The sequence below is a fragment of the Pocillopora damicornis genome, chromosome 14 (genome assembly GCF_964200805.1).
Source record: "Pocillopora damicornis chromosome 14, jaPocDami1.2, whole genome shotgun sequence".
NCBI classification, from domain to species: domain Eukaryota; kingdom Metazoa; phylum Cnidaria; class Anthozoa; order Scleractinia; family Pocilloporidae; genus Pocillopora; species Pocillopora damicornis.
Window position 1 is genome coordinate 218,057 of NC_142683.1, and position 26,633 is coordinate 244,689.

Consider the following 26,633-nt stretch of genomic DNA (forward strand, 5'->3'; position numbering starts at 1 on the left):
ACCTTGGGGATTAGACTCATTTATTATTTATAGTTGACACACGAAAAGCCTGTTTAATTCAGTAATACTTATTCTCTTTCGTTTTTTCTGAATATTTACATCGTTCCTTTGCTCAAGTTATTAAAATAGATCGGATCAGAATTTTGCAGTGGAGAAGTTTATGTTGGAAAAGTAAAATTCTTTTGTCTAAGTTTGCGCATGAGCAGAAAGAACAAAGACAGGTGTTCCCTTTCAGATGCTTAGAGACGTATGTAAACTGTTTTTGTATTTCAAAACTGAACATGTAAATGTGACGATTGTTATTAGAATCGCCTAAAGCAGAAAGAAACACACGCTGAGCATCGAGAAACAAGACGATGAAAAAAAGAACTAAACTAAACACTTGAAAGCACACCTATTCTTCAAATTTAACTCATATCTTCCCAATATATTTTAATTTTTTGCAGAATTTTGATCGAAATACTAGGTCGAGGGATGATTTTTCTAAATCTTAAAGAGCATGCCAAATAGTGAAATTTCAAAATGGTTGTTATAAAAAATATAGCCTGAATAGGAACGCAAGTATTAATTTCGATTGGATGTTAAGAAACTTCTGACAGAGGAGAACTTCGAAGTGACAGTGCAAAGTTTCTGTTTGCTTTCCAAATAAATAAATAATGATTTACGATGATTGCACAATATTCTTATAACGGGAAGAAGGATTGATGTTACGTCTATAGATGCTGAGGGTGGAGAGAGATAACCATTACGATGAGCTTTAATTCCTACAAGAAAGCTAAACATCTAATCCAATCTTGAATGGTGAACAAGAGGGGAATGTCTCCATCATTAATTCTGAGAGAGTTCGTTATGTGTGCCATTAAGCAACTCGGAGCATATGGTTTGTCCCAAGCGAAGGTTCGAGATAATAGGACTTCTGTTCTAGAAAAACAATGAGGCGGCGATCAACCAAGAACTGAGAGAGTTGAAAAATACAAGGCAATGACCTCTCCATATCTCCAACAGTTTCCACCACAATTTATGGATATGAGAAGCTAACTTTTCGTAAGAACGAGGAGTGAAGTGGCCCAATTGACGACCAGTCATTATTGATCATGAGGGGGTCGCAAAATTTGTGGGGAATCACATGTTTGTTCGGGGGGGGACAGAGGAGGGATCAGTCGAAAATTGGCTGCCAATGAGATGGATCATTTAAATACTACAGAGCCTTATGAAGAATCAGGTGAATTTTTTTCAGTGACACACAGCCGAAATCCCCCCTCCCCCTCCACTTCAGGCGATAGATAATGACCAGTCTTTTGGCTAGTAGGGCCACACTGCGCATGCACCAATCCTTATTAACGCTGCGATAATCGAGAAGCTTTCAAAACAGTTTTACTTTGCTCTATTGCACCAAACTACGCGTGCGCACATCACCCGGCAGGTAACACATTGTTTTGACGACAAAAACCACTGAGACGTGAAGACAATGCATACTGGAAGAAGTATGTGAAAGATACTTTGCAATATTGGAAGTTTTTGATATTAAATGAAATTAACTTTAATTAGAAGTTTTCCACCTGAGAGACACGATTTGATAAAAACTACGTTGAGAATACAACTCTAAAAGCGAAGCTGTGAATTTGCCGCCAAGATCCAAGGTTGCCACTGAATTTCAAAACGAATCGCATCACTGAAGCGAAAAGTGTAATTAAGATTACTCGCATTTCTTGGTTAAGAAAATTAAAAACAATTCAAACCTCTACCACTTATTTTAAGGTAAATTTTATCTTTCGAACTAAGTAAATTTTGTCATTAAACGAATTATAAAACGAATTATAATAATTTCCCAATTATTTGTTACACTTCGGCTCAAATAGGAAAGAAAATTCGCTAGTTTTGGAAATTCATCAAGCCGTACCCACTTCCTTACTCCTCAAATAACCAAGTTGTTGTGTCAAATATTTCAGGCAAACTTTGCAAGATGGAAAATATTAAGAAAAGTACTGTATTTAATTTTCTCTTTAAGATAGAACTTCAGCAATTTGTTTATGGTAAAGTCAAACTAGTTTAGGTTCCTTAATCTTCTCTGTAAAATGGAATACCAAAATTTATCTTAGGGTATACTGAAAATTATAAAATAACACCTTGAACGGGTACTACATGCTACTGGTGTCCATAGTATTGTCTGAAACACATCAGTGAAGTTTTTGTTTGTACAGTAGATTTGTTAGGTGGTTTTTAATTAAAAGGGACGTGGAGGATAAACAGTAAGGTAAAACATTACCACTGAAATTTGTATCTGGGAGACACTTGTTCAAAGCGTACAACAACTCAGTTAATGGATGATTCTTCATTTGCCTTCCACTTTTTTTCTACTTTTCTTTTCAGCGTTTGGATTATTTTTGACAATTTGTTTTCATCTTCCAACGCTCTCCTTCACAACTGATGTTTACGCTCTAGGCAGAGAGGAATTCGCTCAGAACAGTAAGTTAGCGGATCATAGAGAAGCAGAAATCATATATCTTATACAAGCACAGAGTTGCCTATCTGAGCATTACACTTCATTTATAAAATTAGCAAGTAGCACTAGACGTGACGTTGTAGTTTTGAGTTGGGGCAGACGATGTCAAGATTCGTCCACAAATCTTGGCAGCGTGGTTTACATTCAAGGAGAGAATACGTCATGGAGTTCCGGGCGAAATTTGTTGTATCATTGGGCTTTGCAGAGAAACAGGAGCTATCTGTACTACGTTTTCCTTGATGAAGATATCGAGTTTATCTTCACATCGAATACGACCCAGGATAGGGGTTACAAGGAAGGAACTAAACATCCACTTGAAGCCTTTGAAAACTTTCTTCTGGACTACGAGCCCGCGGTAGGTCTGTGCAATTATTGCAGTCGTTGTGGGAAACTTGCGGAAAACGGTTCTTATTATGTACCTGCGCTTTGTTGCTCGCCGCGCCCTGCAACTGGAAATCTCCCGCCGATTTTACCGGTTACAATATCTTTTGACGCCGCTGTAAACGCGTTTCACACCAAGGCAGTTCAACATATTCTACCTTATAGACTGGACTACGAGGAGATAAGCTGGTGGGAGAGCCAGAAATATGTTATTTTAAAGTCAGATATTTTATTTCGCGGTCAAGTTATACGCTATACGCCGGTGACTGCCATCAACAACGAACACAGGGATTATCCTCAACGACCAATTGACAACTGGGAGGATATATTGCTCGATATTAGGAAAAATGTGCCACACAAATATCAGAATCAAAGCGTTTTCAACATGAAACTGGAAGTTGACATGATTCCGATTATTTCTGGGAATTTCCTTTTCACACCATCATGGAATATTTCAATTCCTGGTCCTAAAGTACCTATTCAACCATACAGTCATTTTCACAAATAGTACGAGCAAAAGGCAAAAATGTCAATATTATCGGAGATATTTGATACATTCATCAACCACTCTTTCCGTTTTGAAAACTTCAGATAATTTTAGATACAATAACGCTGATTTGTAGGATCTGGTCTTTCCTAGCTCATTCCGTTCGCGCTTAATGTTGTGCTCATAAACCGTTGAAATGGACTGAAACCTTAAAAAAGTAATTAACCCTAGTAAAATAGGCACTTGAATAGGGGAGAAATATGACTTAACATATGGGCTTTATTTTTAGTCTTTTCTTGCGCTAAAACCAGTTATAATTCATGCAGTTAAGGAGAATTTACCCGGAACGTTACCGCCAAGCAACGAAACTAAGCAATGACGACACAATGTTATGAGTGAGAAGGTTGAATTTTCCGGTAAAATTCAAGGACAAAAGCAACATAGCAAAATGTAGACAGGAGTTACGCCTTGACTGAGTAGTTCATTACAGTCTTGCACAAACATGGGAAGCTGTAACACTTTCCTTTGCATGGAGTTATTTTTTTGTCTACCCACGTACATGGTTAGTGTTTTTGAGAAATCTCTTCACTTTAAGGTAGTAATACCAAGAACATTTCGCGTCAATATGAGTTATAATATATTTATTCGAATTATAGGCTATTCATCATTTGTTGTACATCCTTCTTAACATAATATTTTTGAAGAATGCCCTTCAAATCGAGATTTCGTTATTCTTGCACAAATCTGGGTCAGTCTTCATCGAAACTTTGGCGGCTGCCTCGTTTCAAGAGCTTTTTTTCTGGAATACTTCTTTCCGCTGGTTTCAACCTGGTCAACAAAACGTATTCTGTTGAATCACTACTCCTTTCATTAGTTGTCATGGCCTCGTCTCCTGGTCGAGGGGGCCATTCAACGAGCTGGGCGTTGGTTACTAAAAATGTTCATGTACAAGGAAAAAAAAATTGAATCATCTAAATCCTTGTAGAATTCTAAGTATGTTGCGTAATTTAGTAATGAGTTGAATCTCAATGTTTAATAAAATACCACGCATAAAAATATAAAAAGTTCGAGGTGTGACTCTTACCTGCTACGCATAAGAGAACTGCAAGCGACAATGTAATCCACATATTAGGGCTCATGGTGACAATCCGCGTTTCTTTGAAGCTGTAGAGACGTTTCTAGACTTGGTGCCTTTCTTTATTTAAAGTTGCGAGGTACGTGCGTGGTCGGAAAAAGGAGACTTCAAAATTTCGAAACTGCTAACCAAATACTCCACCGGGAAATTAATGCACTTCCTTAAAAATTTGGGCTCGTTTCCACTTGCGAAAGGGAGATCTGCTCGCGCTTAAGGGTCAATCTAAAAACCTCAGTTATTCATTATGGCTTCAGTGCACTTTGGAACAGTTCTGTTTAATCGTTCTTCGGAATTAGAATTCATAGTTATGAAGCAAGCCAGCTATTCCCATCAGATCACCAAATTCCGCAAGAAAATGAAAAAACGCTTTTCAGCGAAGACAGCACAACCCATTGGTTGATTTGAGCTTCCGTTCCTTCCTTTTTTTTTTTTTAGAAAATATCAAAATTATATCTCGGTAATTTACGAAGCCCCGAAGCCGACATCATATTTTGTAATTCATGTAATACCTAATTTTCTTCACGCGTTGGGATAATATCTTATTATCGTGTGAATCTGAAATATTTCAAAAATAGAAACATGCTTTCTTTTTGAGGAAAATCAGTTGAAACGGTGGGCGCAAAATGCTTGGCGATTTAATATGACCTGAGGTATAGGTAATCTAACGACGACGGATTAATTCATCAGCTAGTGAAATGTGCAAAAAATAAGAGCGATTTTTCTTCTTGCCCGTGGAAAATAGGAATGTTTTTCGGGATTTTCTTTCTGCAAATTTGATAACCTCGTTGCATATACCAATAACATAAAAAGGTATGATTATTATAAAAAGTAACATTCGATCGATTAGTTGGTTTTTTAAATAGAATAACCTAAAAAACTGAATCAAAGACTTAACGATTTCCAAAACAATTTAGAGCTGTGTGGTTGATTTCCAGCTTCAACTTAATATGAAGATCTTAAAATTGCCAATGTCGTGCATTCGCAAACGGCTTTCATTAAGGCGGTATGCTAAAAAGACTCAATTTCTAATAGGATGTATGTTTGTAATTAGTGAGATGTGACGCGGAACCTTTCAAGATCTTGTTCAATTTCATTACCTAAGTGGATTTTACTTACATTAGATATCTGGGAAATGATAGTTGCCGAGAATATAATCATATTGTAGTATAGTTTCTCTTCGGTTTTAGATACGAAACGTGTTGCACAACTGAAAATACTCGGTCAGCTTCCGTCTGTGATATTCAACGTTTGAGTAAGAACATTTTTAGTTTAATTGGACGTTCCTAAAAGAATCCCCTTTACGGTCCTTTATTATTTCTCTCTTCAAACTTAAGAAGATCTCTTTTCCAATGTGATTTTTTGGCTATCTTTAAGAAAAAAAGTTCTGTATCCCCTAAAAAGAAGCAATATTAATTATGGAAGTACCTTGAGAAAAATTAGATTGTTTTCTTTGAAGGAAACGATGTTAAATCAATTAGGAAGTTTGGTTTACTATCTACCCAAAATATCTTGCCAACAGTAATTGAACTTTGATTCCAACGTTGTCAAAATTTAATTAAAAATCAAGCATAAATGCCGAAATACCTGTGCTTCCTGCCTCAAATTATTCCGTCTCAAAAGTGACGCTCTCCGGTCCATGAATGTGTAGATAAGCCAAGAACAGAAATTATAGCGAAAAGTTTTACGGTAATGTGGCCTTTTCTTCTTTTAAACGTTAGCAAGGATTATTGTCGTCAAAATCACCTCTCTTTGACGCTTTGGATCGAGAGGATCGCTGAGATCAATACTCGATTTGAAAACGTGAAAATACAATAGTGATAGGTAAAAGACTGAGCGAAAAAGAGGCTTTCCCAATTTAAATATTTAAAACTAAATTCCTGCTGTTACGATCTGAGATAACTCTATCCAAGTCCGTCTAAGAACAAAAGCCTCCAAAAAGTGCTTTTTTTTCTGGCAAATCTAGTGGCAAGATAACTTGGACACTATGTCATAAAATGATTAAATTTTTCGCCCTCAAGAAAGGGAAACATTTTTCCTCGCCAATGTCCATATTTTGGCCGAACACTTTCTACTACTGCCTACAAACGGCACAGATTTCATAACACTCCGTCACTCAGCCAGTGCACCGAAGAATTCATGCGCTCCTTCTGACACTAGCAGCTCCGCCGCGTGACACATTCAGATAGACCCTTGATTGCCGCAATGAGGCCGCCGGGAGACGAGATTTGGGAGATGGAGACAAGGTGATGTTCATGAGGATACCTTGAAGGACAAGCGGCCGAACGAAACAAACGGGGAGCTCTGAGTAAGGTCAGATGAGTAATGTACAGCTGTATTGTTAGTGAATATGATCCATTCGCTATACGACTTCATTTGAGAGAGGGTTGTGGTCACATTACGAAACATTTGTTTTCTTTAGTTCGAAATGAAATTCGCGCGGTGGACCGACGTAATTAACATCCCGACACTTTACGTTGATTGGCTAAACTTCTACGCTTTTACACTCAACAGGAAAATACAAAACCTTTTTTCTTTGTCTTTATCTATCACCTTGGAGGTCTGGAGGATTTTGGTTGTGTCATGATAAAATTGTCCCGATCCTTCCATAATTAAGGTCCTGAAACATTCTTATAATCCACCTCATTGGCAGTTAATTGACAATCAATTCATTTAGTCCCCCCAATAGAATCTCTTGGCGACGACTGATCCTCCCTCAGTTCCCACTGAAAACCATGTGATCCCCCAAGAATCATACGATTCCACCCAGGCGATAAATTATGACTGGTTTTTGAAGCTTGTTTTGGGGTAGATAAATAAAGATATATGGGGTAGATAAATAAAGATATATGGGGTAGATAAATAAAGATATATGGGGTAGAGAAATAAAGATATATATGGCAAATAGATAAAGATATATGGGGTAGATAAATAGAGGATATTACATGGCCGCGCGCGGGGATACGAATTTCACTCGTGAGAGATACTTTCAGTACGAGAAGATAAAATTCCTATCCCCGTGCGGCCATGTAATGTTCTGTTTATTTTATTTATACTGATGAAATTTCAAACGAACCGGCCACGCGCCTGAGCGGGAAGCTCTCTTGTAATTGGCTAATCATGTTAGTAACCATGGCGACACCAATATCCGCACACAACAGTATCTTCGCTGCGTGCGATGAAGATATGATGTTTTAGTTAAAGGAAAAGGGGCTATAGAAAAATCTTACTTGGTGGGGTCAGGAGCCCATTACCTAATGGGCTCCTGGTGGGGTACGAAAAAAAATATGGAGTAAAACTGTGCAGGACGTCATGTTTATTTACCTCTATATAGCAATACTAGAATTGTGTTAGAATCGAGTTTATTCCCTCGGAAAACCGTCAATTTTAGATTCTCGAGGCTTTCCGCGACTTCATTTTTCTCTATCCTGTTTGCATCGTTTACGAGCGGTTAGTTTTAATCGAATTTCTTGAATCTAAGAACGTAATGTGCGCGGTGCTCCCGATTAAACATCTTTCTTCCTCTGTGAAAAATGGTTGTTTTTTTGCCAGGTGGAGGTCCTGCCATCCAGCAGCAAGCCGCGTTTTGAATATTTTTGTTAATGGCATCAGACGAGGGTTTATCAATGGCCCCTGATGAACTAGATTCTTCTTTGTCGCCTGAACTATCTGCCAGGGAGGTTCCTAGGCAAAACGAGAACAAAATTTCGATTCTTAATATTGATACTTTTTTCATCTATTAACAAAAGTTATATTTTGAGCTAATAATTAAGTATGTTTGTTTTATTTTTTTCGTGCTTTGGAGGTTTGGTGCTAGAAAGACTCACTCACATCTGATGCTACTCCACACATCAGAAGAACATCATATGATTACCAACACATGTACAGTCAGAAGTAGTTTCCATGATTACCTCTCCCAACACAAACCCAATGCAAAGGATACCGGACGCACCTTTTGATCAACAGAGCACAATCACTGGCGAGAAAGTGTGAAATAGGTGTTGACAAAAGTCGAAAAATTGATTTTAGGTGAAACAATATACAAAAGTAAATACTGTTTTTTGTCACCGTCTACTGTTTGAAAGAACTGGCGAAACTCCCGGAGATGTCTGACGTAAAAAAACCTCTTTTTAGCTATTAGTAAAAGAACAAAGTTGACCAAGGATATTTTGTTTGGTGGGTTGAATTTCAAGGTTAGAACGAATAGTACTTTAATTGCCTTTCAAGTTAATGAATAACCAAACAAACTATTAAAATAGTTATTTGTGTGATATTTTTAGAGCAAAATAAAAACATCATCTCGTTTATAAGGGAGGCTTAATACAAAGAGGCAGGAATCAGAAAACAGGGCGCAGCAGGTACAAACATTGTTATAGCCAGATCATTATTACAACATTACTGAAATAATCATTAACCTTGACCAGGCAAGAAAATGATGTCTACGAAAGTAATTACAGGGCTCCCCACAACAAAGTGGAACAATGTTCAGTCAAGCTGGTACAATTACCAACCCTAGAACGGGGCAATAAACCCCGTGCTAAGATAATCCCTAACATTCGATTTTCTTTGCATGAAACTGAGTTATACGAGCCGTTTTCGAAGGCTGAATGGAAAGCTATCAGAATGACAGAGGGGTCATTAAACTTTGCTTTCGTCGAACAGAACTAGTCTTAAACACTTCATTAAATTATATGTTCTGTGAGCAATTAGGAATGGTTTATAATTACTGTAAAGTCTCCTTCATGTCGTAATGTTTTCTTCTGCTTCAATCATACAGCAGTTGTTTTTGACTGAGATGAATTTAATTAGGCTTATCCGGCAACATATACAGAGCATTCAATGTAAAACGCAGCAGACTCAAACATACGGATATCCACAATCTTTCACGCCAAAACTGTCATTTCCATTCTCCCACTCTTATTTCGTGCTGCGTGTATTCTAACTTGTTTATTTCCTATTTACTGAGGTCAGACCATTTTCTTACTTTCATCAACTTTCTTTTTGATCTGGTCGACATGACTCCTTTTTCTTCTACTTGTGCTTTGTCTCATTTTATCTCTGAAAATTGCATATCTGCAACTTTCTATTTCAGTGAAGTCTCGCTGATACCCATGGAGCTGAGTTTCATAAGATGTAAAAACTGAACACCAACACGTATCTGTTGCCAAAATGAAGCTATTCTTTGAAGTTTTTGAACAAATGATATATCTTAGAAAAATATGTGATCATGTAGTCCAAAAAAGACAAATTTTTTTAGACGATGATAAATGGTAAATGCACTCTAATCAAACATAATGCTCTCACGTTTCACTTCCACGATAATTTAACAAGAAATAACGAAATTTCCCATGTGTAGGCAGGGGTTGTCAGTTATTAATATTTTTCCTTCTTACGCTATTTCATCAAGGCATAACTGTGAACTTGGAGACAGGAAGTGTTTAGAGCGGGAACACAGGAACAACGTGATCAAACTCTTCCTTCTTCTTCAAGTGACACTTCACACCAATGAATTTCACGAATTTCACTCGAACAATCTCTGCTGTTATGTAAATAAACTGAACGAAATATTTTGGCATATTATGGTTGTGTATTTATCTTGTTACGTGCACATTGCTCTGTGAATGCCAAATTTGATTTTAAGAGCCACTTTGTACAACTGTGGCGTGGAATTCCGATCAAATGATTTGCGTTGAATAATTACAGACCAACTCAAAGTTTCATCCACTGCGTTAATGTAAACCTGAATCGAGCTGATTATTAGGTTAAACCAACTGAAAAGTCTGCTTTGAAAGTTTCATTACCTGATCTCACACTGGGATTTCATTCACATACTCACAAATTTTAACCACATTGTGCCTTGCACTCACCATCCTTCTCACAGAGAAGGGCCAATGAACTCTCAACAGAACCGCATGAAAGTAAGGCTTAGAGGCTTTCATTTGAATGGCCTTACTAGCATTTCACCCACAGACTACAGAGTTAAAACCAATTTGTATACCAGTATAATACGTAGTGATGGAACTTCTGCTCAGTTGCTTTCATATGAACGATCACACACGTCAGGGTTTCATTCACGACTCAAAATTCAGAGTACAGCCCACTACCTCCTTAAAAGCTGATATATATATATATATATATATATATATATATATATATATATGTATATATATTTTATGGAAGAATAAAACACGAACAGCCAAATTCTCAATTTATTTCGAAGAACGAAGATAAAGTAATTTGGGAGGTAAATTTTTCAATTCATAGCGGTTTTCACTATTGCTCTGAATTAAGCCACAACCAAGAAATTGATTTAGGGACGAATTTTATAAGATTTAAAGAATGCTTAAACTCAGTACTTTTAGCACAGTCAGGTACACACATCTCCCTCTATAACGACTGCTATCGAAGCCGACAAAACTCAAATAAAAGATTACAAATTAAATATCGATTCAAAGTAAAAATGTCATGCATCTCCCTAAGCCTCACAAGCGTACAATGGGAAACAGTTTAGATTCAGTAACAAAATCTGTTTGGATAAAAGAGCATGACCTACAAAGTTAAAATCCCTTTACAAATAGAATCTAATTTAAACGAATTTATAACTTTAAAAATTAAAGCAGACAGATTATGATTTGGAATGAAATTAATCTAAGGAACGCTGGTTTACCTGCCGTAAAGATTAAACTGCTTAAGAAAACTGCGACGAATGTTCTTGGACACATTGTACTTACTGCTAAGCTTCGGGTCTACACGCAAAGCAGTGGCGACTGTGAAGCTGGATGTACTTAGTGTCGTGTTATTTATAGGCGACTGATATTTGCGTGGTCGGGGAAAAATAGACATCAAAATTTATAAAACATAAACTAACAGTGTACAGTCAGGAAATAGAGGAAACCTCTTAATCAGTTTGAAGTCTATTTCACGAAAGCTCACTAAAGGGGAGCAGAGTCTATTGCTAGAGTACTGTTAAGTGCCATTTCGCTTCAGGCAATAACTGAAAGCAAAAAAATTGTTCGTAAAATAACGTAAAATGAATCATACTTGTGGCAGAATTTTTTTTGTAGTGAAAAGAGCAAGAATTGCTCTGAAATCATGGGGTTTTGGACAAACAGTCTGGAAGAATTAACGATGTGGAAAGGTAACATAATTTGCACTTTCTCCCTTCAAATAGGATGACCTCAAGAAAAGAAAATTCATTTTAATCTTTAATAGCGAAGGTATTACATAAGGAACTATGTGCTAAGCACACATCTGGCTCTGAAATTGAGGAAGACTATAGAGAGCTGAATTCAATACTACCCCTTGAAGTAAATATAGGAAAAAAGCGTGGTAAATTATGAAAATAAAGCTGTCAAGTGCAACCCTTTTTAATGGGCTTAAATGGAGTGTTGATGTACAATTGACAAATTTGGAACATCATTATTTCATTCATGTATTGTCCTATGTTTGTGAAATCATGATAATGCTGCAGCTAACCCACTGGAGGCGTAAAATTTACAACACAATACACGTCATTGAAACTAATGGAAATTAAATCTTTTTTTATTTTTTCGCTTTACAATTATGGGCCACAATTTTTTTGACAATTTTGGATTATCAACTTGAAGCAAAAGAAACTTGTCATAATAAGTGACGAATAAGAAATATGATGCAAAGTGCGTTTTATGAGCTTTTATTTCCGAAATAATTCCGTCTTTTATTCGAACTTCACATTTTAATTACTGTTTGTAGTCGCAACAAATGTAATTAAAAATATCCTCCCATGTTGTTATGAAATTCAATAAAAAACGGCACGGAAAAGCTTAGCTTTAAAAAAAAGGCAGAGAGGGCTGGCGATTATGAAGAGTTGTAGTTTAAAACTAAAAAATTGTCACATTTGGGAAAGAAGAAGTTCCCATAATTTTACGTAAGAGGGAAAATCAGTGGGAATAACGCACAAAAATATCGAAAAAAAATGAGTTTTGGCTTTTTGCTTTGTGATATTTACATTGGTACCCTTACCGTCTGAAGAATTTAAGTGTTGTCTGCCGCACGTGTCAGTGTACGTGCCTTGACTGAGCATGAAAAAGGAATAGCAAAGAAGCTGCTTTCTCGAACTATGACCCAACAAATTGATCTCATTGCTTTAGTTTCTCAACATTAAATTGAGAAAATGATTTTTACAGGGGAGGAAGTGAGAAAAAAAAAATCAAATTTCTTGTACCAAATTTAAATAAATAGTGAATTCAGCTAAGGGGCAAAAGTCACCTCAGTAGATAAAATCGGGCTGATTTTATATTTACTCATTTTCTCCTGGAGACAGTAATTTGGCGAGCCATTTTAGAGAGAGTAAATTTCTGTGAAATTTGTTACTCACCACGTCGTTTTGGAAGAAAGCTCAAAACTTCCGGAAAATGTTGACCCGTGGTCATGCAGCCCCACTTCTCCCTCAGAGTTGTCAATGCTAATTAATTAGCTTTTAAGGACTTTTGAAAAGGTAAATACGTGAGCCATTTTTAGACGATTTGTACTCTAAAGATGAGCTGAACTGACGTTGATCATGTGAATTACCGGTTTATTGGGCACATATCACGTTCATAGTACTGATGGCTCTCGAAGCTGATAGTTTTGTTGTTTCATTCATTCACGACGTTAACTCTTATCTGATCGGAGCGTCTGTCCATTCAGTTCCGTATAGCCTGTTCTAATCGTTGTCTCCAGATTAAAGAGCAAAGTTGTTAGATAGTAAATAGTTTCACTATTTACCCTATTTTAAAGTTGTAAATGCACCCCTTTTTACATCTCCTATGTGCTCTCCCTTTCATTGTAGGAAAAAACCATTCCTTTACATTCAATAAATTATTGAATGTCGTGTTTCGTTAGTTTTTAGTGACAATTCCATTACGCAAACCAATTACAAAGTTGGAAACGTCCAGGGTGAATTTTTCTCAAGGGAGAATCAAATACTCGCATAAAGTAAGAAAAATAAGATCGTTTTAGCATAAATCAATTCGAACTTGATTCATTCCTTGCAGGAGAAATTTAAGCTTATTAAATAAGTAAGGTATTGATGAATGTTTTAATTACTTTATTTACTAATTAATTGTAGACATTCTAATTTTTGTAATGATACTAAAAATACCTCACAAAGAGAACACACGAATCAACACGAAGGCTGTCTGGAGGAAACCTTAGTCTACACATATAAACACGTGAAAAGAATACCAAGTCAAGTCAAAAATTAAAACGTGAACTGTTAGGAATATTGCAGTTCAACTTTGATTAACAGCGAGTGTTCCTGGCTGGTTATAAAGTGTGAGAAGTTTCCCGCGAGTTGCTACATAATGTGGAAATGACTTCATATGCAGGGGATTTCGAGGCCCAAAAATGCATTGATGCGAGTTAAAATTGATCAAAACAGTTAGGCTTTAGAAAGATGTGTTTTCATCTTGTCACGAGCGTGGGACAAAGAAAAATTCTGAGTCCCCGTGAGGAATCGAACCTCAGATCTTCGGATTTGCGTTCCGATGCTCTACCACTGAGCCACAAAGACTCTTCGGTGAGCGAGGTCTATTACGAAGTTCTTATGAAACGCGTCCTGCATACTGCTAGGATCAGCAATGTCGATTGCGTAATGTTTTTGCTGATCCTAGCAGTATGCAGGACAATAGTGATGCGCGTAGAAATGAAAGTTTTTCGTTGAGTGGTATTATTGTTAATTCCACAGGGTGTGTAGGCCTCGAAAAAGCAAAAACGAGTCACCTGCGGATTTGATCATTCATCTAAGCTATGATGAAAGAGGGACGTAGTTGCTTAGTCAGCATTGGCACTAGAAGGTATGGAAGTACTGGATTCGTTGGACGTTGCATGCAGATACACGCACTCATGCAAATTATTTCTTTCATCACATTCTTCCTTATTATTTCGAATTTCCGAGATCACGTTAAATAAGGAACTAATGCATATCCGGGTGGGAACGTTTGGAAGTTCAAACCGACAGAGGTAAATTAACAATATGGTTGTTTCCCACGGGGCTTTTGAGCTTGAGGACAAAGTTATCAACATGATATCAAACTTTTCGCCACTACAAACAACCCCGTCATCAAAAACAGGAAAATGTACTTTATGCCGTTAAAAAATACCATGAGAAGGTTTTTTTTACGTAATTTGATCGCAGTTTGAGTTTTTAACTGTGAATTTGGAACGAGCCACAACATATTGGTTGGCTCAGTGTGTCAATCAGTAACCTTCGATCACGTTGCAACTTAATTATTCTAACCCCACTCCAACAGGAGGTTCATGGAAAATGAGATTAGGATAAGATATACATCCCTTGCAGGTTTTGTCACGTAGTGCATTAAAATAGCTCAGCAGAACAATTTTGCTCGTGTGCCAACGGAGAGAAGTATAAACGTAGTACAGTCATCCAAGAATGACGCCAAAATCTTCTGGCATTCTACAATGTTGGCCACCGCAAAAAGTAATCGCTGTGATGAAGAATGACTATCCGTTGTGGCGTCTGATGATAAATTGATCAATCTCTGCATGAGGGATACAACCAGAAGTTGACTCTTTTGATCCCAAATCCGATATAAATGAAATAATACGAGAGAAAAAAAATCTACATCTCGTTATTGGTGACCCATGCTTATCTCACGTTTCAGACTCGCGACGTTAAACATTACCTTAGCGCATGGGACGAGCTATAAAAGAGAATTAAAAAGTTACACCAGTCTCATATCATAATCATGTGTAATGAAAATTTTCTAATTTAGTGAATGGTCAACCTTTCAATAGAGCAGGGATCCTTAAACCTCTAAAGGGGTCTGATAGAAGGCAACTAACATCTAACGTTACACCCTGGAAAGGCAATTGTTGGAACATATTAATTACCAACAAGGTGTTGACGGTAATTCTGTTTGTGGTTTTTCTCATTTGTTTTGATTTTCTCCTAAGCCAGGGCGTTAAGTTTGTAACCTTTAAGAGCTAATAGCACTTTAAAACGATTATAACATAATAACTGTAAATGATCAACACCAGTCACATTAAGAGATTTCATGGATAAATTCACGTTCAAAGATGTTGAATACCGCCCGAAAAGGCTGATAATCATATCATTTGACCAGTTTCACGATGAACTGAAAACGTAACGATGAAAATCTTACAGTCGAATTTCCGTGACCCCGGGTATCTCACATCACGGTCCTTGTCGCCCCCTTTCCTTTGGACTTGTATACATATTCTCAACAAACGCTGTGGCATCAGTATTTGAAATGCATTTTATTCTTTAGTCTGCAATGTTCAAAAATAATTTCAGTGTCTCTTTAAAGTTATTTAGAGTTGATTTGAGGGAAGCTGAGGGAAGTTGAGGAAGAGGGGGAGGGAGGAGGGGTCGGGTCTCAAATATCCCCGCCATAAGGTTTTCTCTGGTCTCTATTATTTTTTCTTCCGGTCCGTTAAAACTTAAATTAAAATCATTGTTTTCGTATTTATTTTAAGAAGAACAATTATGTAGGCTTCTGCCCGACTCCCGTTGGCACCGTTGAAGTTTACGCTAACAAAATAAAACGCCTTCACAGCCAAACCCTGAAATATTAATGTTGTCTTATGAACAGTTTGAAAAAATGATATAAATTTTCGGCATCCATATTTGAACACGAGAGTCAGCTCCTCATGATCCACTGATTAAAAAGTATAATCGTGTACGTCGACGGTGATTCATTGATTAAAAAGTGTAAGAGTCGACGATAACCCCTCTCTGTCCCTACATCAACCACCCGGCCAACGAACAACCATATTCCTACGTCTTTCATTGTTAGTCTATTATCTCGTGAGAGGTCATGGAGAGAGTCACGCGCAGGTCTATACTGTAGGCAAAGAAGCCAAAAATTACAATCTTTGCGGCGTCAAAAGACAAAGAAACCGCGAGATCCCGTGATTTTTCAACATCGAAATACGTTCGATGATATCTTACATTTTTGTTCCTAGTTAGAATAACTGTGAAAGAGCTCATTAGAGTGAAATCACCTTCCAATGAAAGTTATGGTTCTCTCTCCCTCTGTTCTTCATTCAACCCACCATAATCTCATTCCCACTCTCACTTTCAGCTCCCCGCTACCACTAGCTTTGACAAAGCTACTGTGCTTTATTCCCTACTTTCAACTTCCACTTCTATGCAGCCCTCGTGAAATTAGTAAAAAAAAGTCTTGCCTACATCGAAAACACAGGTATTCGACAGATTATAAAGGAGTTAATCTGCTAAGGAACCATACATGTCTTAATTCGGGATAATGATGATACCAACATTGCTATTAGGTAAGATTTGAACCGACCTGGGCTGCACAATACGTAAGGCTTGTTAAGCTTTGTTTAATTGCCACACACAGACGATTTTGTCTACATTTGAGAGCTAAAACACCTTGTTCATAGTAGTAAAGAGTATGATGCGCTCTCCCTTCTTTCACCTAGATTGGGATATTAGGGTGACTTTATTTCATGCATAATGATTACCACATCTACCTCATGTATCACGTATGCAACGAATGTATGCAGGATTTCATCGATAAACTGAGAGCAAATGTTCTATCACGATGGTTGTTTTTGCTCGCTTATAATTAGAATAAATACCTTGCTAAAAAAGTGAAATTTTCAACAAATGAGCAACATCAAAGCCAATTAATCCGATAAAAATTTTATGCTTCAGACCTGGTTAAATCTCCCGTCTTCGTCGTACCAGACATCACTTAATTTGAATTGGATAGTTTACGTTGACTTAAAAAAAAGCAAAATTATCCAAACAAAAGATCACCCTCTTCACATAAGTACAAAGGTTGGGGTCAATGTCTTGACAACTCACTGACAAGTTGCTTTCCCTGAGTCATTGCCTGATAACAGCCTGCTTTAATCTTGTGTACCCAGTGAAAAATTTATCGAGCCTTTATTTATTTACTCCAAGAACAGTCTCGAATGATCCAGCCCTGAGTTCCAGTATCATGGTCAAGACTTAAGGAGTTCAACCAAGAATATTTAGCAGTGAATTCAAGTACCTTGCTTTATCAGATGGGATAGGAAGTACCATGTTTTTAGCTTCGTCGGACGTTTTGAAATTCATTGCGTATCCTGTTGTAACTTCCATTTTTTCCCTAATAGACAACGTTAAGTAAGTTCGCGTGACCCACATTTCTGTACCTTTCATCACACTTAGAAAAAAAAACTGTTCATTTTTTTTACTGACCTGACGTAGGAAGCAAGTTAACGATAAATAAATCGCGATAAAGGTCCAATACTCAAAGCGCATGGATTCGGTTTGATAATGAAACTGTGCTCAGAAATGTCTGTTGAGCTTAAGTCAAATGAGAAATGGGATTGTATTTTTCGATATTTCAACTTAAACCTAAGCGCATGCAAACATCAGTCTAAATTTACGTCACGAAGAATCTGATAGCATTGTAGTTGCACTTCCACGCCTTTACAGTGAGCTGTCTATTTTTGGTGGATGAAACAGGTTGGAGAGAGTGGGGCGCACAAACATATTTGAACAGATTAGTTATGTTATGCCATAAACTCGTGGGAAAATAAAGAAATTGTCGAGGATTAACGGAATATGTTTGATCAAGCGGCGGTCTGATAAAATTTGAGACTGATAGGTTTGATAATTGAATTATCAGCGAAACTGTTTTTAGCTGAGCAATATTTTGTTTATTTCGACGGGGGTGACCTGGCATATCTCATGACGCATTTATGCCACAGGCCTTCCCCCTACAGACTGTTTAGAACATCATTGGGTGTTTATGTCTACATTTATGTGACACTTCATTTTTGTCATCATGGCGAAAAACGTGCCATCTTTGGAAAGCAAAAGAACATTCTTTGCATTTGTAATATGCCCGGTGAAACTAAACACAAAAACATCCCTAGTTTTTATGAATGATTTGCGGAATTTGCACTTGGTGATCATCCCCCCAAGTCAATGAACAAGAGTGATTAAATTGGTGTCTTATTCCCTGTCTAGTATCAAGAGAAAACAATCTCATTTATTTAGATGCATGCCAAACGAGGCCATATTACCTAACTGATGAACACTGATGAATTTCCGTTGTAGCCATTCGCTAATGCCACGCGCAGTTATGGAAGTATAGGCTCTTTGATATGTCACTCACGAGGTTGGCGGTCTGGTAGCAATGAGCTGAAATTGGATTTCAAAACTTATTGCACCTTTGGCTCATCATTACAACCACGGGAGTCCTCTTTAGGGAAACACGACGTCTCTAAGTAGCTCTACCGAAGAGCCACACGGCATTGAACCACGAATTAAGGCATTAGCTCCGTCTGTCCCCTCAAACGAGTTATGATGCATCTATCACTGATGACAAGGATAGCCCTGACCTGTGTTTTTCTAGGCATTCACGCTCTATCAAGTGATACAAGGTAAGCTTCCTTATCTCACTTTTCCCACGGTTTGACTTTCAAAATGTTCATTAACGTCAACATTTTAACATCTCATCAATACAACTACGCTTTAGACTTTCAGGGTACGATATTCTAACATCGGGACTTCCTTTGGAGGTTGATCCAATACTGAACCCCAACACCGTTTGTAAGAACACACCGTCTTTGAACAGAGAACAACTGGAACTTTGTAAAACGCAAGCCGATGTTGTTGCTAGCGCGTTACAAGGAGCCCAAATGGCGGTACATGAATGTCAACAACAGTTCGCATACACAAGATGGAACTGCTCGTCCTTGGAGACCAAAAACGGCAATCCCTTGACGAGTGACTTATTAGCTAGAGGTTAGTACGTACAGGTATAAGCATACAGGCTTAATATGCTGAGCACAAATCCGGCTTATAATCTCAGTTCTGAACGTTCCTGGTGAGGCCATTTATCCAATTCAAGGAAGTGGCAAATCACTCTACTGTGTAAATACTGTGCGGCATTTCAGGTAAGCAGCTCTGGTTTTTGAATAAGTTGCAGGGATTATTGAAAGAAAAATAAACAAGAGATGCTGTTAAATGGTGGAAGACTGCAAATGTTTGGATGTGACCCAAGGCCCTTTGATCTTTCCATAAGTCGCTCCTTTTTTTTTTTTTTTTTTCGTGCTTTAGGCCTTATCATTCGGTTTTTCTTAATTTAGCATCATAAATATCGTAAGCGGACAGATTCCTGTACTTTGACAAAGAGGTGTAAATATAAGTCACGCGGTAAAACCCATTAAGTTTATGATTGTAACATGGCCTCCTCCAAGTGCCAGGTCTAACGTAACAAATAAACACTCTTGTAAAGGTAAACATACCGAAGAAGGATTCGACTGGCCTAAGTAGATTACTAAACTGCAACACATGTTAGCCCTTTCGATCTCATCCGATTCAGATTGTTAGGTTCATTGTCTAAGTGTAGTGAAATGTCCTCTCGAAAATCTTAAATTCCTCTTAAAATGGAAAGCTTGGTGCAGACCTTGATACTTAACAGAAGAGTCTTAATCCGTTCATTAGAAATTTATCCGCCAGATTTTAGGCACCTAAGAAAGCCGAACGCCATTAAAAGAAACTAACTAAGTTCCGACATCACTATCAACATTAAACTGATTTATCTCACTTGAAATACACTAAGTGCTCTTAGTTTCTGGTTTTATTTACTCGTCGCGACGAAGACTATGCTGTACGGCGGCTAAGAATCAATCACATACACAGCAGGTTGGAAGATTTGTATTACTACGACCACCTTTTGACTATATAACCACATCCTAGTCTCTTTCCTAAAATATGTTTACTTTATTAAACGGGCACTCTCTAATCTTTGCCTTGATCTTCACCTGTGCCACCTCTAAACGCTTCCGGTGTTGCCTGACAATCCTATCTCTGATCGCCATCAAGATCTTGCCTAGATAATGTCTCAAACTTCTTCAATTAACTTGCAGGTTTCAGAGAGACAGCGTTCGCGCACGCTATTATATCTGCCGGCATGACACAAGCAGTTGCAACATCTTGCAGAGCGGGTAAACTTGGAACATGCGAATGCGACAAAACCGTCAAAGGAGAGGGTCGGGGCTGGAGCTGGGGTGGATGCAGTGACAACGCTCTTTACGGTGCCGTGTTTACTGCCGATTTTATGGACTCTCGGGAAAGAGGGACAGATATAAAGTCGCTGATGAACCTCCACAACAATCGAGCAGGACGTCTGGTAAGAAAACAAGCCCTTTGTAATTTTTACACAACCACTGAACCTTTAAGAGGTGCCAAACACAAGTCTAACACATTTCATCGAATCTTCACCCGATCAGAGAATCGAAATTAAAACATCGTGACGGAGAAGTTGTCTCCAAACGTGATATTCGAATGGTTACCTGAGGGGGATAAATCCGCAAACCGAAAGGTCAAAATCACACGGTTCGATTCGACTCCACTCAAGAGGAGTTAGGATGTCCGTTCATAAGAGATCTCTTACCCCATCGTTTCATTACATCAGACTATTCCAACAATTCGGCGGTACCTGTGTGTCATTGTCGTCTGCTAAATGGCTCTTTTGAAATTCCTAAATGTATCATAGAATGATTACGCATGCATGCTTTGTGTTGGAATATTTGCACGCAGGGTCAGAGATATGACACATTTGTATCACGTGTTTGGCAACCTTGACACGAACGCTCAAAAAAGGCACGGAATGCTATAATCCCTCCATAAAATTTAGCTTTTGCCCTATAATACGTTACCTCATTGTATAAATAGGTACTGCAGCGGTTTTAGCCTTGTTCGTGCATCTCATCGGATTGTGTGCATGGTACTATGTTCTGGTACTTTCAGATAATTGGATTTTCCCATCACTTCCTAGAGTTGCCGACACATTTTGTGGTTTCATTTTTGTGTCAAACCCGCTTCAGAGAAGTTATTAAGTTTTTAAGATTTGATTTATTGAAACTTGTTCGAAAACAATTCAGACCCTAAGTTGTTATTTCAACAAGAGTTGCGCATTAGCAAATCCATCAGGAGTTTCCTATCGTCAAGAGGCCGTTTGATAAATATACCTATCTAGGAGCTACCAGTACCTTTGAAAAGACAAGAGGTGAGGGACCGATTTTAAAATAGATCAGTCGCTTTCTGATCCAATTATTAAAGGTGATACCAAACCCTTTGAAAAAAGTCGTGAATTTAGAAGAAGGTCTGGAAGTACTTGACGTAAGAATGGTAATTTCCTGTTCGGGAATTAACCTCTTTACTTGGTACTTTTTCGCTCGGGGAGATTTTCGTGCTTTCAGATTATCCCTTCCTCTTATATGTACCGACGATAATGAGCAAATCTGGAAGTAATACCGGGCCGGTTAATTAGCTGATTTAGAGAAGACATAAAAGGGCCGAGAAATCCCCGCTGTGTCTGAATCAATTGGCTTAATAGCTCTTTGAAGACGTCTGTGTATCAAAAGGACCAGGCGGGCGTCTTTACACATTGCGTTCACTTATGAAGATCAAAAGGGCATTTCGTAAAAAAGCAGGGAAATTCCAAGATAATTAGAACCAGATATTTTGGATGAAGAGAAAAGCGTCAACAGAGACATACAGCGAAATAGTTTAGTACCTAAATAGCCCGGGGGGGGGGGAATACTTCCTAGTGATAGGATGAGGGGGTTCTACTGCTGGATTGATTCGAATTTTCATGAATAGATTGGCTATATATCACGGGGCTACATTTTACATAAAGTTACTAGAATGCGGGCACACATTTTCGAGGTGTTTGGGGTAAGAAAATCCTGGTAAGTATGGATTTGAAAATGGGAAGATATGCAGTTAATGAGTTGTCACCATTTTTAATTTGTCAATTCATTTTAGGATAACTAACTTAATAAGGTAGATGCATAAATAGAAAGTGACTAAGTCGGGATCGCAAAAATTACATTTGCTCAGAAGTGACTAAAATGGGGTCTAATTGGCCACAGAATAGACGCTAACGTAGTAAGGGCTCTTATAGGCCAATGGTACAAACGCAGCAAAAATTGACTTAAGTACCCCCCTTCCCCGGACAACACTGTCGTTCATCTCATGTGCTCTTCGCACGGTGTCAGGTTCTCGACATACACTAGAATCATCGTTGGCTTCGAACACTTTTCTGCTCATCAAGTCGTTAGTTTTCCGTAGGATAAAGCTCATGTTGTTATTAAAGATGTGGCAAACACACATTTGCTCATCTAATTAGCACACACTTTTACTCGCATGAGGGACTTTTATGCACCCTAGTGGGTTTTTCATTGAAATCAAGACACACGTCGTTAAGTGGTAGACATTCGTTATGTATTAAATGAGTTTTACATGGATGATTGCTGAAACAACAAAAAATGAAATATTACCTGTGACATATGAAGTGTAGTGATTCATCTTTACTTTACCAGATGTCCTGTGCGTGTAATTACCACTTACTTTACTCTTCGATAAAAAAAAGAAAATCTTACAGCTCAGGACGATACCAATCTACTGTTTTATTGAATTTTAGACAAGTCCATTAACATCCCTTATTTATCACGATTCTTCAAATATTTGTAGCAGAATGGTTGATCAAGAAAGCTTGAGAAGTGAGATTCTTTATCTTAAATTTTCTGATTTTCAATCCAGCCGCGAGTTTTTGGCTGGTTTAAGAATCAACGAAATTCTTTAGGCGAGTCGGTGGATTAATAATTAAGACAGTTTTGACTCTTTTTTTGGTCTCCTCTAAATGCCCTTGTGTGTCATAGTTAAAATAAAAGCTAGTTAACAGTACTTTTGAGCGGCACTGTACATCGTGCTCTAGAACGTGGCTGAATATTTTTTGAATTGCGGCTAAAACTCTAAAGCATGACAATCTAATTGACTAAACTAAGTTTATTTCTAAACCGTATGAGAACACAAGCAGAACATTCATTTGGTACTATCCTGTACTTAGAACATTTACACAAAAAGGGAAATCTATGCCATTCCACCGTTGCCACTTTGGGAAAATTGGTAATTTGGGGTTCAAGCAATGGAAGAAAGCGTAAGCAAGCCCCCCCCCCTCCTCTTTGGAATGGTTGTGATGAGACACGCTGCGTTATTCACACCAATTGGACATTTACCGCCGTTCAACTTTGAGTCACAACCTGTGCGCTCATTTTTACCGAGCCACACCTTCCTAAGAACTTTTAATGGTAAACGGATCATTTTTAACTTAATTTCATTAAATCCTTTTGACTTCAAAGACTATGTAACTCAATGAGAAGAAAAATTCTACATGATCCGCTTATGGAGGATTAGTTACTGTTAAAATATTTCAAATAGAACTGATGGATTCATGTAGATTTCGATAAAGACACTTGACAATGGTGGCGGTTTGCCTTTGTAACATGAATACCTCATTGTCATCCGTTAAAATCCGGAAAAAAGAAATAAAAACATCGATACACATCAGATCATGTGTATGTGCTAATGCTTAAAACATGATTATCCCTAAAAGAATGTTGATAAACTGAAAAGACTCTGTTTGGTTGAACAATGAAAGTCTTTTAACTTCTCAGAGAACTTTCTTGATCAATCTGCACTTGTTATTCAGGAAATAAAAGCCTTGTCCTAGTGTGACTTTCTCCGAATCTGTTCATCTTAACTCTGCCTAAATGTCAAACTTAAGAACCATGCACGCATTAAAAACTCTCTCCATTATCCCTAAAATACAGTAACTATGGTGCGTAAACTGCCGAAGTTTACGTAAAATGTTTGTTGTTTATCAACCATGTTGCTTCGAGACTTATGCCCTTTGGTACGGTAAACCTCATAAAAAATGTGAAATTTTCGGTGCTCGTGCGATTTTAATTTTTACCAAGTTATCATGATGAAATTACTCAGCGTACACAGTGAGATGACTGTGTCCACCTCGCAGGGTGATTGCTGACTTAATTCGTTCGTGCATTGGTTCAAAGGACGGTTGGCCTTCACCTCGTTTCCTTGCTCACTCGTAGAATTGTTTTTTCCATTCATCCTTCTTTATCAGTTTGCCTCCATGTTTATAGCTTGCTGGGTCTTCAAATGTGGGTTAGGTGCAACAAAATATGGGCTGATGAACGCTGTCATAAGGACATCGTGTAAAATCACGTTTTCCAACCACAAGATAACACTAATTACTCAGGTGCTCCATGGGAGGCCTGGCTTCTAGGACACGGGATCTTTGGTGTTCTGTTACAAAGCGCCATCGAATTTAATGCGGGCGTTGTTCCGATTTATCACATGTAGACTTAAGGAACTATTTGAGAAGTAGTTCAAAACACTCTTTGAAACACTTCTGAGACATACGGGCGCCTAAGAACACGGAAATATGTGTTTAGTCAGAAATCATGCTCAAGGAAAAATAATTAAGTTATCCATTCGTTTCTTTACAGGCTGTTCTGGATAACATGAAGACTAAGTGCAAATGCACTGGTGTGTCCGGCTCTTGCACTATGAGAACTTGTTGGAAGACTGTTCCAGAATTCAAAGAAGTCGGAACAATTCTTATGGAGAATTACGAGTATGCCGTTCTCATTCGAGCGAGCAACAGAAATCGCGGCAAAATACGACCACGTAAAACAAAGACAGTCAAACAATATGAGTTCCAAAGAAATCTAGTCTATTACGAGCCCTCGCCAAGTTACTGCAATAGAGACGACTCGAAAGACATAGCTGGGACTAAAGGAAGAATGTGCAAGGTTGATTCTCTCGGAAGCGACAACTGTGACACTCTTTGCTGTTCAAGAGGATACAACAGGATACACGCTACTATAAAAAGAAGATGTCGCTGCCACTTCAACTGGTGTTGTTTTGTATTGTGTGACGAGTGCGTGGAGAAAGCGTGGGTGACCATCTGCAAATAGTAGCGTTAGCCTCTTCTTGACTCTGCTATAGTGTAAACATATCTATCACAGTATCAGTTGGAAAAATCCTGTTCTCGCTTCGTATTAGAAGACAGTTTCCCCTTTGAAAACTAAGTCTTTCTTCCGGCGGTTCGTCCACCTGAGTACCCATTTAGCGTTGCGAGGCTCCATTAACATTCCAAACTGACAGTTATTCTAACACTATATGCACGAGAAAAACTTTTACCAAATATGAGTTGAGATGGAATTTAAAGAATGTTCACCTATTTTGAAAGTAATGTTCAGAAAGTACAAGACATGCTATCTGTAGTTACAAGCGCAGTATAGATATAACTGTATGGAAAAGTTATAGTTTTGCAACCGGAGAACGAGAAACGTGAAGTTTTTTTCAACCTGGATTTTGATAATAAATGGTATAAAATCAGAAAACTTCACAGACCGGTCATTATCGCCGGGGAAAAGGAGGGGGCAGGGGCGGAGGATTTTTGTTGTGTCACCTAAGGTTCTACAGTATTCTAATGGTTCCCTTACTGTCAGTCAATTTTCTACAGTCCCCCTTTATAACGATGTAATTTCCTCCATAATCCTCTGCTCCCCCCTCACCCGCGATAAAAAATGACTGGTCCTTTGACCTTGGTTCCTATGGGGCCATTTGCGATACCCTTATTAAGTTTGGATATCATTTAGAAACGAGCAAAACCTCATTCTTGTTTAAATTGGTTGTTGTTATAAACAAAGTACTGTTACCAGTGGAATGATCGTAACAAATTTAAGATAACCGAACAGATATGACTGGAATCTTAGATGAGAAATTGAGTGTTAGCAGCCACTATATGCACTTTGCAAGGTAATCCCCGCCCGCCCCCCAGTCCCCGACCATTTCAATGTTTAGAGCTTCAGAGGGATTTTTGTATAGCATATTGACAACAGTGGGTAAACCGGGCTTGGGAAGTGGGGCATCAGCATTTGCAAATCTTACTGCATCGACTGACTATATAATTTGTTATCGACACTGAATAATCAATTGCTTGTTATATTATCTTTGTGTGACTGAGTCATAAACTCATAATTGGTCATATATAATATATATATATATATTTTTTTATTTTTCAGTCGTGTATAGTTTTTCGATAACTTAAACTTAAATCATGTGTCTTCAATCAAACGAGATGATTTTTACTTTTACCCTTTCAACAGTGGCTGTGTGAAACATATTTTGTGTGAACTGAAATTTACCCTGAGACTTTAATAAAGCGAAGATTAGTAGTCTACGAGCAGCCCATCCTTTTCGGCTAAGTCTGTCGCGCGAGCAA

At 38.0% G+C, this 26,633-nt stretch overlaps 2 protein-coding genes, 4 long non-coding RNA genes and 1 other non-coding gene across 11 annotated transcripts in view; 3 read left to right on the forward strand and 4 right to left on the reverse strand.

Moving 5' to 3' along the window:
- Positions 1-2,217: 2,217 nt before the first annotated feature.
- LOC113671463 (uncharacterized) lies at positions 2,218-4,435 on the forward strand. Its single transcript, XM_027187669.2, has one exon. It carries the CDS (start codon positions 2,325-2,327, stop codon positions 3,390-3,392), a length of 1,068 nt encoding a protein of 355 aa, XP_027043470.2. The 5' UTR covers positions 2,218-2,324; the 3' UTR covers positions 3,393-4,435.
- Positions 3,996-4,640, reverse strand: LOC149033870 (uncharacterized). Its single transcript, XR_016182979.1, has 2 exons — positions 4,456-4,640; positions 3,996-4,302 (listed from the first exon to the last, which is right to left on the reverse strand). It is a non-coding gene; the product is annotated as an uncharacterized LOC149033870 (long non-coding RNA).
- A 1,441-nt stretch (positions 4,641-6,081) lies between these two features.
- LOC113671502 (uncharacterized) lies at positions 6,082-16,063 on the forward strand. 2 transcript variants are annotated; one of them, XR_016182982.1, is made up of 3 exons: positions 6,082-6,192; positions 6,667-6,816; positions 14,210-16,063. It is a non-coding gene; the product is annotated as an uncharacterized LOC113671502 (long non-coding RNA). The 2 variants fall into 2 exon arrangements; XR_016182981.1 differs by lacking the exon at positions 14,210-16,063 and adding an exon at positions 8,309-8,501.
- The window catches only part of LOC113671501 (uncharacterized), a 57,112-nt gene continuing 38,283 nt past the window's right edge, over positions 7,805-26,633 (reverse strand). For 3 of the 4 annotated variants that reach the window (XR_016182974.1, XR_016182973.1, XR_016182977.1), the window contains one exon: positions 7,805-8,187. This is a non-coding gene — a long non-coding RNA (uncharacterized LOC113671501). Of the gene's footprint in view, positions 8,188-11,170; positions 11,344-26,633 lie in introns of those variants that run through there. The other variant, XR_003446259.2, reaches the window with a different exon arrangement.
- Positions 13,964-14,035, reverse strand: Trnac-gca (transfer RNA cysteine (anticodon GCA)). Its single transcript has one exon. It is a non-coding gene; the product is annotated as a tRNA-Cys (tRNA).
- Positions 18,247-26,589, forward strand: LOC113671499 (protein Wnt-10a). Its single transcript, XM_027187711.2, has 4 exons — positions 18,247-18,909; positions 19,005-19,273; positions 20,401-20,663; positions 24,850-26,589. The coding sequence occupies exons 1-4, from the start codon at positions 18,830-18,832 to the stop codon at positions 25,318-25,320; spliced, it is 1,083 nt and encodes a 360-aa protein (XP_027043512.2). The 5' UTR covers positions 18,247-18,829; the 3' UTR covers positions 25,321-26,589.
- LOC149033871 (uncharacterized) lies at positions 20,097-21,036 on the reverse strand. Its single transcript, XR_016182980.1, has 2 exons — positions 20,827-21,036; positions 20,097-20,660 (listed from the first exon to the last, which is right to left on the reverse strand). It is a non-coding gene; the product is annotated as an uncharacterized LOC149033871 (long non-coding RNA).